Genomic DNA, 12,847 nt, shown 5'->3' with positions numbered 1-12,847 from the left:
CTTCTCATAAGGACACTAAAGCTATCAGTTCAGGGCCCACCTTTATGACCTTCATTAAACCCTAGTTACCCCTAAAAGCCCTATTTCCAAACGCAGTCACATAGAGGGCGAAGCCTTCAACTTAAGGGTCTTAAGGGAGCATGATCCTGTCTCTAACCCAAGCACACGTTGAACAGCGGGCTCAGTAAGTCCATTATGATGCATATATAGACCAAAATACCAGGCAGACATTAAAAACCATGTGTTCTAATGCTATTTATTATCACAATAAATAACTCACTGCAAACGACTGCATGAAAAAAGGGGGTTCCAGAGCACAATGTATAGAATGATCCCATTTATGTAAACTGTAAACATACATCACGTGCTGACGGACAGGCACGTTTGGGGAGGGGTCTGGAGTGATCACCCAAGTGGATGGGGTTGGGGGGTGGTTTCCTGTATTTTTTACAATAAGCATTTATGACTTTTACAAAATCACCGAAGCTATCACTTTCTCCGTTTACAAAACAGAATTATTTTTACATAGAGACTTGACGTCATTTGGCACACCTTGGTTTTCTCCTGGAGAGCACAGACGCCGCAAACGGCGGATCCGCCTCCCAGACTCCCGCCTGCCCCGTCCCTCCCCTGCAGGTGGCACTGGTGAGCCAGGAAGGTGCTGCGGGCCCCAGGACGCCTCGCACAGCCCAGGCCGGAAACCCCTGGCCCTGCTTCCTCGCACAGTCTGTCATTCTAGAAGACTCTCTCCAAACCCCTCTTCCAAAGAGGGTCATGCCAGGGAACAGCAGCGAGGTCATTTTCCAGTCATCCGGCAGGAAGCCACTGAGCCGACCCCGCCCCCGCCGTAGACCTCCAGGCCTGACTTCCTTCTCCTCCCCAGGTTACCTGCTCAGGGCCAGCATGTCTATCAGGCAGCATCCAGCATCCAAGCACAGTGACAAGAACCTTCCGGAACACCCTGCAAACTGTGGATGCCCATGGGTGGCCCCATTACGCCTTGAGCAGGGCGACCTTGTGGTCCGGAACAGCGTCTTCTCTGATGTTGTAGGGCTGGGCCCCTGGCTCCTGCCTCAGGTGTTTCTCTGCAGAAAATACAAGCAATTTTTCAAGCACTGAAAGCTCAGAAGTGAGGATGGGTCAGTTCACGGGAAGGGATTAACAGGGGCCTTTCAGGGTTCTAGAAGGTGTGCAGGAAGGAGCTATGGGCCACCCAGGCCAGTGTCACTAACTCCCTGGGGGTCTCAGCGGAGTCTCTGTAAGCATATTTTTCAGGTGACTAACGGCCCTTTCTTACCGCTCAGGGTACCCTCCCATCCCACGGCCAGGTCACAGGCTGCTTATCCGCCTCCAGTGCACTGCATCTGAGCTGCTTCCTTCTAGCAATAACATGGGTGAATCTCCCTGGCATCACATTGAGCCAACGAAGCTGGTACAACATCCGCCCCCCTCACTCTCACGGAGCTGACCCTGCTTCAGCTGTGGCCTCAGTGGAAGAGGAAGAGGCCCGGCACTGGGGCCTGGGACCCTCTGGCCCCTGCTGTGTGGCCTGGGGTGGACGCTCTGCATCGCTGGCCCATCCTCTTGTTGACACCTGCTGCAGCTCAGACCTCCTGTGATTGCTGTCTCAGGGCTCAGCGCCCAGCCTGCTCCTGTCCCTCCCGTCCCTCCTGTCCCAGGGCTTCGGGATCTCCCCGGCCCAGCTCTGTCCTGGTCCTGATCCCTCGGGGTGTGGACTTCGGCTGGAAGGACATTCTTCCAACCTTCTGCAGGAAAAATGTGGGTTCCAGAGCACCAGGTGTGAAATGATCCCATTTATGTAAAACCACAAACATATCCACACACTGACAGGCAGGCACATATGCACGTTTAGGGGAGGGGTCTGGAGTGATCACCAAAGTGGACTGGGGTGGAGGTGGTTTCCTGTTTTTGTTTTTGTGTGTTTTTGAGACAGAGTCTTGCTCTCTCACCCAGGCTGGAGTGCAGCGGCACAATCTCGGCTCACTGCAACCTCTGCCTCCTGGGTTCAAGCAATTCTCTTGCTTCAGCCGCCCGAATAGCTGGGACTACAGGTGCCCACCACCACACTCAGCTAATATTTGTATTTTTAGTACTGATGGGGTTTTACCATGTTGGCCAGGCTGGTCTCAAATTCCTGACCTCAGGTGATCTGCCCACCTCGGCCTCCCAAAGTGCTGGGATGACAGGCATGAGCCACTGTGCCCAGCTGGTTTCCTATAGTTTTTACAATAAGCATTTACGATTTTTATAAAATCACCAAAGTTGCAGGATGTCTGACTGTGCCCACCTGCTTCTTCCAGGGTGGAGAAGTACTGGAACCCCTTCAGGTCAGCGGACAGCAGGACACGGAGAACAGGGACCTGAAGGACAGACAGACTTTAGCCAGGGCAGGATGTCCCTCTCTAGCACACGGGCAGGCAGCCTGGTGGACACGCAATCTCAGAGTCTCCCGGAGAGGTACAGCTTTACCTCCACACCGGCGAACGGTGAGAAGAAGCACAGCCCCAGGGGAATGCTGTCAGAGGAGGATTTTTTTTTTTTTTAATTTTTTTGTTTTTTTGAGACAGGGTCTTGCTCATTGCTCAGGTTGGAATGCAGTGGCACGATCATGGCTCACTGCAGCCTCAACCTCCCAGACTGAAGTGATCCTCCCACCTCAGCCTCCTGAGTAGCTACAGGTGCACGCCACCACGTCCAGCTAATTTTTCCTATTTTTTTGATGGGGTTTCATCATGTTGCCCAGGCTGGTCTCAAACTCCCGGCCTCAAGTGATTCTCCTGCCTCGGCCTCCCAAAGTGCTGGGATTACAGATGTAATCCTGTAATCCGCCTGGCCCAGAGGAGTTTTGTTTTGTTTTGTTTTTTGTTTTTGTTTTGTTTTGTTTCTGAGATGGAGTTTTGCTCTTGTTACCCAGGCTGGAGTGCAATGGCGAGATCTCAGCTCACTGCAACCTCCGCCTCCCAGGTTCAAGCAATTCTCCTGCTTCAGCCTCCCGAGTAGCTGGGATTACAGGCATGTGCCACCACACCCGGCTAATTTTTGTAGTTTTAGTAGGGATAGAGTTTCACTATGTTGGCCAGGCTGGTCTCAAACCCTGACCTCCCACCTTGGCCTCTCAAAGTGCTGGGATTACAGGCATGAGCCACCGTGTCTGGGCCAGAGGAGTATTTTTTTAAGTGAATCATCTCCAAAGACCATGAAGACATGTGCTCTGCAAATACGACACAGGATGTAACACTTATGAGCAAAGCTCTGAAGGCACATGACCAAATCGAAGCCCAGTCCACCATCCTGTGTGACCGTGGGCAGGTTACCTGGCTTCTCTGGGCCTCAATGACCTCTTCTGGACACGGGGATGAAGACAACCCTAGCCGGCTGGGTGCAGTAGCTCACGCCTGTAATCCCAGCACTTTGGGAGGCCAAGGCGGGCGGATCACAAGGTCAGGAGATCAAGACTATCCTGGCTAACAAGGTGAAAGCCCATCTCTACTAAAAAATACAAAAAATTAGCCGGGAGTGGTGGTGGGCGCCTGTAGTCCCAGCTACTCGGGAGGCTGAGGCAGGAGAATGGCGTGAACCCGGGAGGCGGAGCTTGCAGTGAGCTGAGATCACGCCACTGTACTTCCAGCCTGGGCGACAGAGCGAGACTCCGTCTCAAAAAAAAATAAAAGATAGCACTAGCCTCGAGGGCCAGGTTGGGGATGAATAAAACCCTGACAAGTACCAGCTGTGGCCCACACAGGAGGTATACGGTTCAGTCAGCCTCCTGTTTCATGGCTAGTTCATGAATGTCTCCTCTCAGTGCTTGGGGACACGCCCTAGTCCCCCATGTTCTGCCATCTAGGACTTGGCAGGGAGCACACATTTAATCACAGCAACAGAGACCCCTGCCTCTCTGCAAACACCGGCCACACTCCTGCGATGTCGACCCTGCAGCGCTCGGAAGGCTCCCAGGTGAGGCCTAAGATGCAGGGCCCGGGACCCGGCCCTTCCATTTTACTTGCAGCTCTGAACAGGACGGCCTCCATAGAAACCTGTCTTCTTCAGCCTCTGGAAGCCCTGACAATACGTTTTTCACGAAATTCTATGTGCACCTGTTTTTGTTTTGTTCTGAGATGGAGTCTCACTCTGTCGCCCAGGCTGGAGTACAGTAGTGGGATCTCAGCTCACTGCTACCTCCACCTCCTGGGTTCAAGCAATTCTCCCAGCCTCCCGTGTAGCTGGAATTATAAGTGCTCACCACCACACCTGGCTAGTTTTGTTTTTGTTTTTGTTGGGTTTTTTTATTTTTTATTTTTTAGTAGAGACGGGGTTTCACCATGTTGGCCAGGCTGATCTTGAACTCCTGACCTCAGGTGATCTGCCCGCCTTGGCCTCCCAAAGTGCTGGATTCCAGGCGTGAGCCACCACACCTGGCCTCACCTGTCTCTTTTTGTTTCCTAAAATACAATTCCCCTGAGAGCAGGGACTGACCCTCATTCACTGTGTGTCCCCAGCACTGAGGACAGTGTGGCAGTGACCACCAGGGAAATGAAGCCATAACGTGACCCCTCAGAGGGCTTGGGGCCACTGCTCCCCATTCCACAGGGAGGGATAAGGAAGGCCAGATGGGAACGAGAACTGTTGAAATCAGAGGCAGAGCCAGCACTGGCCGAAGGGCCGTCCAGTATTACAGCCCAGAGATGTCACATTCACCACGGGAGGCACACACAGGAAGGACTTGAGGCAGCTGCTAACCCCTAAGGCAGCCCAGCGCACACCCACCTGCAGGCCCACGAAGGCCAGGGCGACGCCCTGCTTCTGGAAGTCCTGGAGGAGCTCGCCAAGCCCCAGCACCACGGTGTAGTCGATGCTGCAGATATGGGTGCACTCCAGGACCAGGCAGCGTGGCGGGGAGACTGGGGAGACAGGTCCGAGCCAGGTCATGCCACGCAGAGCGGCCCAAAGCCGCTCCGCAGAGGCCAAAGGAGGCTCTGACCAGGGGCAGGGGACAGAGAGGCCAGAGTGCTCCATCTTGTGGGGACTGAGTCACCCAGTTGGGGGATTCTGGTGGCAGGACCAGAGACACAACTGTTTGATGACAGCAGCAGCTGTTTCCCTCCTAGGACTCACAGGCCCTTGGCTCCCCTAAAATCAACCCCCCAGAAACAGGAAGGGGACTTTAGGGGTAGGGAAGGAGCGGTATGTGGGGAGCCACCGCCCTTGCTGCAGCAGTCACTGGCTGAGGCCCACAGGGGACAGTCCTGCCCACTCGGAGACACCTGAACCCCTGTGGACTGGAGAGTGTCCGGGACAGGGCCTTGCGGTCCTGAACAGCTGGGAGTGGAGGGCAGAGGACAGGGGAACGACCTCAGACCACCTTGGCCCCCGCCCATGCACCTTCCAGGGCCCGGCTTAGGATCTCCTCCCGCAGAGCCTCCATGGCGGGGAACGACAGGCCGCTGGCCGGCTGCAGGACCAGAACCGGCCCCTCTGACACCTGCAGGGAGGAGTGAGTCCTGGAGACTGGGCAGCCTCCACCAGGCTTGGCCTGTCCCAGGCAGGAAGCCCCCACCCAACCTAGCACGCTGGAGGGAACCGGGAGTGGGGTGCTAAGGGGAGACCCCCACGGCCCCCACACAGTGGGAGAACACCATGGTTTATAGCAGGGTGGTTGCCCGCCTGCCAGCAAGCAGTCCCCTTCAGCAGCACCCACGACCACCATCACCCCAGACCCTCAACACGTAAGACCGTGCCCAGGAGTCCTGCCCCCAGCGTCCTCCCGACTCAGAGGCCACGGCAGGGTACCTTGGTCTTGGGCCTGGCTGCGGAGTGCAGGAGCATGAGCAGAGACACCAGGGTCCCGGCCAGGATGCCGTACTGCACCTCCCAGAAGCACAGCAGGAAGGTCACGCACAGGGGCAGCAGGTCCAGCCCTAGGAGAAGGGTGCTGCTGAGGGACGCCTGGCAGCTGCCCAAACCCCCAACATGGCCCTGCTGACTAGTGTGAGCTTTCTGCCCCCCACATATGAGTAAAGGTGCTCATGGACCCAAAGCAGCCCCCGAGGGGACTCCTGAGGACTTGGGGACAGCAGCTGCTGACCAGGCCAGGCTTCAAGTCGAAGGAAGGAAATGCCCGCCTCGTCCGAGTTGAGTGCAGCTGAGACCTGCCCGCTCGGTCCCTCCTCATCCGAGCTGAGCACAGCTGAGACCTGCCCGCTCGGTCTCTGGCCTCCCACCTCAGGGAGGGAAGTGGCAGCGGCTTGTCAGGGCACAGATCTGGCCTGAGGAGTGGGGCAGGGACCACGTGAACTCTTGAGACCTGGCCAAGAAGGTGCCCTGGGGACAAAGTGCATGGGCTCAGGCCTGGCGGGGATTCCACCTCACGTAGGTCAGGCCCGCCCCACCCTGGCTAAGCCTCGGATTCTAGCGGTAGCGACCATCCCATTCCACGTGGGCATATTAACATGTTTTAGGGCTGTTCTAAAGCCCCAGCACACTGGCAGGTGACAGGCCCTGGCACGCGACAGGCATGCAAGAAAATTATCCATCCTTTCACCTGGCAACTTGCTGGGGCTGACCAGAAAATGCCAAGTCAGCTAGGTGAACCCACTCCGTGCTTCCTCCACAAACAAAAGAAAACAACATGTGTTAAGTTAAAGGAACTGGCAGTCAGGGCCCGAGTGCAAGGCTGTTCCACTGCCCCTGCTGGTCACCAGGCACGTCTCCTGTCCCTCCCCCAGCTGGGTCGGGCAGAGCAGTGGCTAGAGGCAGCAGGGAGGGTGGGAATGAGGGCAGGGGGATCAGGAGGGGACCCTCCCCCGGGTCAGGGCTCCCCTCAGGACCCCAGGTGTCAGGACAAGGAGCTCCAGCTCTTCCTACTGAGCCTCTGGACCATCTCTGGGGCCATCTCCTGGCCATCCACTCCTCTGTTCCGGGACTGCCCTAACTTCCCAGCCCCAGCCCCGCGGCGGTGGCTGCAGGAAAATGGTGTAGCACAAATGACATTCTCCGCGTTCAGACACTGCATCACAGTGCTCTCCCCGTAGCACAAGAACGTACTCTTAACGCGCCAGAGCGTCCTGAAGATCTTGGTGTCGAACAGCGGGGCCACGGCCATGATGATGATGGCGGCCAGGGCGGACTTGGGGATGTAGTAGAAGAGTGAGGTCAGGTAGTCCAGGGACAGCAGCACCAGCACTCCTGCGGGGCGCAGGAACACAGGTGACCTCGGGGGCGCAGGGTCCCCCCAGCACGCAGCATAGCAGCCTCCTGTTCAGCGGAGCCCACTGGGGACGGGGCAGGGGTAGGGTGACGAGTGCCAAGGCCCCCAGCCCCTGCTCAGTCTCCTGCGGTCCCCCCACTCCTCTGTGGTCCCCCAGGTCCCTGTACAGTCCCGGGGCACATGGCCCAGGAGCCAAGGGACGTCTCTTGGGCCCCCTCCTCCCTTTCTCCCACTCTCAGGGCTGGGGGCACAAGGGGAAGATGGAGGGCCTCACCCGTCACCAGGCCCCCCGCCGGGGTGCACACCCCCGACTGAGAGTTCACGGCTGTCCTGGAAGGCAACACAGAGACCGTCAGTCACCAGAGGCCGGGAAAGGGGAGACCTCAGCCCACACCCTGTGGCTGTTCTTCCGAGGGGACGTCAGCTCCCAGCACGACTTAGGAAGCAGGCGGGGACTGCAAGAGGGGCAAGGCAAAGAGACTTAGGGTGCAGTCACAGAGCGCTGTGCTCAGGACACCCTGACTATAGGAAGCAGTTCAGGAAGCACACGTCCTTTCGGGTTCCTGCCCCCGTCCAGGTGGGGGCCCCACACCCTGCAGGGCGAGCGTCAGCAGCTGGGGCACTAGGCACTGCCAAGCGGTGCCTCCTTCTCTCCTTTAAGCCACAGATCACCCCCATCCTGTTGTCCTGACTGAGGAGGGGCCCTAGGGCGTCTGGGCTAAGCCTCACGCCTGGCTTCTGCAGGGCAGAGCCGCAGCCCTTCCTGTCTCCACGCCCTTTTAGGAATTGACTCTGGCACCAGGAGCTAGAAGGGCTTTGGCGTGCTGGGAACTTTCCAGTATTTGTTTTAGAGATGGAGTCTTGCTCTGTTGCCCAGGCTGGAGTGCAGCGGTGCAGTCACAACTCACTGGAGCCTCAACCTGCTGGGCTGAAGCGACTCTCCCGCTTCCGCCTCCAGAGTAAATGGGATAACAAGGGTATACCACAATGCCCAGTGGAAGCTTCTAGTATTAAACTGCAGGACCATCTATGAGAGTAAAGAAACAGAGGACACCCTGGAGGACAGCAGGGTGACCCCCAGCCCTGCCCCTCCACGGAGAGTTCACAGCGGAGGACGGGGCGCCAGGGTCAGGGCAGGCAGACTCTTCATCAGGATAACAACATAAAGGCAACATGGGCAAACAGAAGTGGAAGACAGGTCACTCACCGTCCAAAGCTGCCTGTGACTGGGTAGGCGGAGACGAAGGAGCCCAACACATTGGTGAGACCTGAGGAGGAGGCAAGACAGGCTGATCGGGGAGGGTAGGCACACAGGACGGAGGGAAAGCAGATGTGGAGGGGATAAAAACCCAGAAGGGAGGCGGGAAGGCAGGGCTCAGGAGAATAATCCTGGGGGCCTGAGCCTGTGCACTCTTTCAGGGAAGAAAACAGGCCACACTCTTGCAGATGTAGAGCCTAGCAATTTTTTTTTCCTTTTTGAGACAGAGTCTGGCTCTGTTGCCCAAGCCGGAGTGCAGTAGCACGATCTCAGCTCACTGCAGCCTCCGCCTCCCAGTTCAAGCGATTCTCCTGCCTCAGCTTCCCGAGTAGCTGGGATTACAGGCACGTATCACCACGCCCGGCTTATTTTTGTATTTTTAGTAAAGACAGAGTTTTGCCATGTTGGCCAGGTTGATCTCAAACTCCTGACCTCAGTGATCCACCTGCTTCGGCCTCCCAAAGTGCTGGGACTACAGACATGTGCCACCACACCTGGCTAATTTTTGTATTTTTAGTAGAGACGGGGTTTCACCATGTTGGTCAGGCTGATCTCAAACTCCTGACCTCAGGTGATCCACCTGCCTTGGCCTCCCAAAGTGCTGGGACTACAGGCATGAGCCACCACACCCAGGTAACTGTATTTTTAGTAGAGACAGGGTTTTGCCATGTTGGCCAGGCTGGTCTCAAACGCCTGACCTCAGGTGATAAATCCACCTCAGTCTCCCAAAGTGCTGGGATTACAGGTGTGAGCCACCACGCCCAGCCAGATCCTAGCTTTCAAACACTTCTCACCCAGCCTCTCCTGTGTGACTAGGACATGCCTTCCCCACGAAGAACAGAGGGGAGCATCTCACCACCCAGGAGGGGGTGACAGCTGAGACGAAAGCGCCCGTAAGACAAACCCTACGTGCTCAGGAGGTCAGTGGCTGCCCACAGTTCTCCACCCAGTTCCTTTCAAACCCAGCACTCCTTCTCACGAGACGACAGCCACAGTGAGGCCAAGGTCATGGCTGGTAAGCTGCCTCCCCAGGTGATGCTGGCTGCCGACAACAAAGCCCACGCCTGCAGCATCGCTGAGGCCCAAGAACGGGGATCACTGCTCAGGTTGACCCCACGCTCCCACCACCAGCATCTGTCTCACCTGGAGGCACCACTAAAACCAGAGTCCCTCCTGCTCGCTAAGACCCACAGTGGGTTCTCAGGTCTCAAAGGTGCAGGGCCTGCTCTCAAGGCAGCTTGGGCTGGGGCCAACTCAGTATCAGGGCATCCCGGGTGACATGGCCCAGCTCACAGCCCTGAGAGAGAGGGGATAGGGCAAGGAAATGCAGGCGTGGGAGGTCTCAGCAGAGGCCTGCGGTGACCGCAGGCTGCACGGGATCATCCTCACTCTGCAACAGCTTGGGCTGGGGACCCAACTCTGTGAGCCAAAGCTGACCAGGGCGACCCCTCCCAGCTTGGCCTTTATGGGCTCACATCAGCCAGCTTCTTGCTGTGCGGCTGCTGAAGCCTACCTGGCCTATCTGAGATCAAGGAATCCCACGGCTGTCACAGTAACCTTGACCTTCGCTCTGTCTGCGTTGTATCCCTGGAACTCAGCGTGCCATCAGAATAGTTCTGTGGTATTTTTAAAGTAACGGGAATAGGGCCAGGGGCTGTGACTCAGGCTTGTAATCCTAGCACTTTGGGAGTCCAAAGCGGGCAGATCACCAGAGGTCAGCAGCTCGATACCAGCCTGGCCAACATGGCGAAACCCCGTCCTACTAAAAATACAAAAATCAGTCGGGCTTGGGGGCAGGTGCCTGTAATTCCAGCTACTCAGGAGGGTGAGGCAGGAGAACTGCTTGAACCCAGGAGATGGAGGTTGCAGAGAGCCAAGACCGTGCCACTGCACTCCAGCCTGGGTGACACAGCAAGACTCCGTCTCAAATAACAATTATAATAAGTAAAGTAATGGGAATGGGATGCTCTGGGAAATCACATTTGGAAGATTTACTGGGAGGTTTTGGGGAGGCCGTGGATTTTCTCGGCCTGAGAGTGTGTAAGTCCTAGGAAGCCCGAGCTCCGTCACTCAATTAGACAATGCCCCGCTCTCCATGGCTCAGAGAGGAGCCCGGGCAACGTCCCTTTGTGACCCAACCTGGGTCACTCACTTTGCTGTCAAGAAGCCAAATGGCTCTCATGAAATTGTCAGGGTGGACATCCCTTGGGAAGAAGCCCATGGTTCTTCCTGGGTTACCCTGCGCCAGTCTCATGAGGGGTGAGAAGGAAAGGCAGGAAGGCCTGGGACCCACGATTCAGTCACGATAACTGAATTTAAGATTCACACTGGGCCGGGTGTGGTGGCGGGCGCCTGTAACCCCAGCACTTTGGGAGGCTGAGGCGGGCGGATCACAACGTCAGGAGTTCGAGACCAGCCTGACCAATATGGTGAAACCCCAGCCCTACTAAAAATACAAAAAGTAGCCAGGCATGGTGGCACGCGCCTGTAGTCTCAGCTACTCAGACGGCTGAGGCGGGAGAATCAGATGAACCCAGAAGGCAGAGGTTGCAGTGAGCTGAGATTGCACCACTGCCCTCTAGCCTGGGTGATAAAGCAAGATTCAGTCTCACACACAAAAATACATATATATATTCACACTGTGGTCTCAAAATATACCACTAAGAAGTCAGCCTGCAGAGATATAACAAGAGGAAACTAAACAGTGAAAGCGGGCATGACCCCCATCCACAGGCAGGCAACTTGGGGCCCCCGAGTCTTCATGAATCCACCTGCCCCTGCCTGGAGGGAGGCACAGGGCAGGGTGCGGGCACAATCAGAAGACGCCTCTGGACTACCCCGGCCACAGCTTCAGCTCTCGACTCCGTCCCTGGGCGCTCCCTCCTTGAGGTGGGACATTCCAGGTGTTCCTGGATCTAGACCAAGGCTACAAACCTCAGGGTCGGGTACACAGCACAGGTGCTCAGCAAGTGGTAGGACAGATAACAGATGTCAGCTCCTTATTCTTAGGGGTTAAACTGAGCAGTGTGGAGGTCTGGGAATGAGTTCTTATTAATATTCCAGAAGAGCCAGGCGTGGTAGCTTATGCCTGTAACCTCAGCACTTTGGGAGGCCGAGGCAGGCAGATCACCTGAGGTCAGGAGTTCGAGACCAGCCTGGCCAACATGGTAAAACCCCATCTCTACTAAAAATACAAAAATTAGCCAGGCGTGGTGACATACGCCTGTAATCCCAGCTACTCAGGAGGCTGAGGCAGGAGAATCACTTGAATCTGGGAGGTGGAGGTTGTAGTGAGCCGAGATCGCGCCACTGCACTCCTGCCTGGGCAACAGAGCGAGACTCCATCTCAAAAACCCAAAACAAAACAAAATATTCCAGAAGAGCCCATCTGGGGCCACCTCTGCCCTCCCAATTCATCACCACCATCACGGTCTTCCTACGACGCAGGAGACACAGAAGGGCAGGCCTGGGTCCCTGGAGGCCCACAGGGGTTCTTCCCCACAGCTGGGGTCTTACCAATGGCCAGCAGCTCCTGGTTGGCATCGATGCGGTAATTATTCTGAGACGCTAAAGGAAACCAACAGTAAAGACATGGTCACTGATATTCAACATCACTCATAAAGTATTCACAAAATGTAAAACAGATTATGAATTTCTATGTATGGCAATAAGTTTTGTAAATATAACTATACGAAAACACATCTAAAATATTCACATATATGCGCATGTAAACATGTGCTTGAATGTATCACAGAGTGCAAAGAGGTACAGTACCATGTAATCAGGCCAGGTACGGTGGCTCACAGCTGTAATAGCAGCACTTTGGGAGGCCAAGGCAGGAGGATTGCTCGAGCCCAGGAGTTCGAGACCAGCCTGGGCAACATGGCAAAACCCCATCTCTACAAAAAAATACAAAAATTAGCCAGGCATGGTGGTGTGTGCCTATAGTCCCAGATATTCAGGACGCTGCGGTGGGAGGATGGTTTGAGACTAGGAGGTTGAGGCTGCAGTGAGATGAGATCGTGCCACTGCACTCCAGTCTGGGCAACAGAGACCCTGTCTCAAACAACAAGCAGAAAACATGTAAACAGTAGTTAATTGTGGTAGTAAAACAGATTACGGGTGATTTGTCTCTTCTTTACTCATTTCTGCACTTTTGACATTTTCTACAATGAATGTATATTAATAAACATAGCCATTATTAACAATTATATTAAAACTTTCAATTAAACAGATAATACAGGATCTTGTTCTGCAGCCCAGGCTGGAGTGCAGTGGCACTATCACAGCTCAATGCCACCTCGACCTCCTGGGCTCAAGTGATCCTCCTGCCTTAGGATCCCGAGCAGCTGGTACCACAGGTG

General features: G+C 55.6%; 1 protein-coding gene across 3 annotated transcripts in view; it reads right to left on the bottom strand.

Annotated features, from left to right (window-relative positions):
- Positions 1–235: 235 nt before the first annotated feature.
- Positions 236–12,847, bottom strand: part of SLC26A11 (solute carrier family 26 member 11) — a 33,372-nt gene continuing 20,760 nt past the window's right edge. For all 3 annotated transcript variants that reach the window (XM_037993636.2, XM_037993638.2, XM_037993637.2), the window contains 9 exons: positions 12,000–12,050; positions 8,433–8,493; positions 7,500–7,555; positions 7,063–7,203; positions 5,809–5,936; positions 5,401–5,500; positions 4,786–4,919; positions 2,309–2,381; positions 236–1,085 (listed from right to left, as the gene is read on the bottom strand). In XM_037993636.2, coding sequence (XP_037849564.2) covers positions 994–1,085; positions 2,309–2,381; positions 4,786–4,919; positions 5,401–5,500; positions 5,809–5,936; positions 7,063–7,203; positions 7,500–7,555; positions 8,433–8,493; positions 12,000–12,050 — 836 coding nt within the window. In that variant the 3' untranslated portion in view covers positions 236–993. The remainder of the gene's footprint in view (positions 1,086–2,308; positions 2,382–4,785; positions 4,920–5,400; positions 5,501–5,808; positions 5,937–7,062; positions 7,204–7,499; positions 7,556–8,432; positions 8,494–11,999; positions 12,051–12,847) is intronic.

This window comes from Chlorocebus sabaeus, chromosome 16 (assembly GCF_047675955.1).
Source record: "Chlorocebus sabaeus isolate Y175 chromosome 16, mChlSab1.0.hap1, whole genome shotgun sequence".
Classification (NCBI taxonomy): domain Eukaryota; kingdom Metazoa; phylum Chordata; class Mammalia; order Primates; family Cercopithecidae; genus Chlorocebus; species Chlorocebus sabaeus.
Note: the sequence above shows the minus strand (reverse complement) of the source record. Positions and strands in the feature narration are given on the sequence as shown.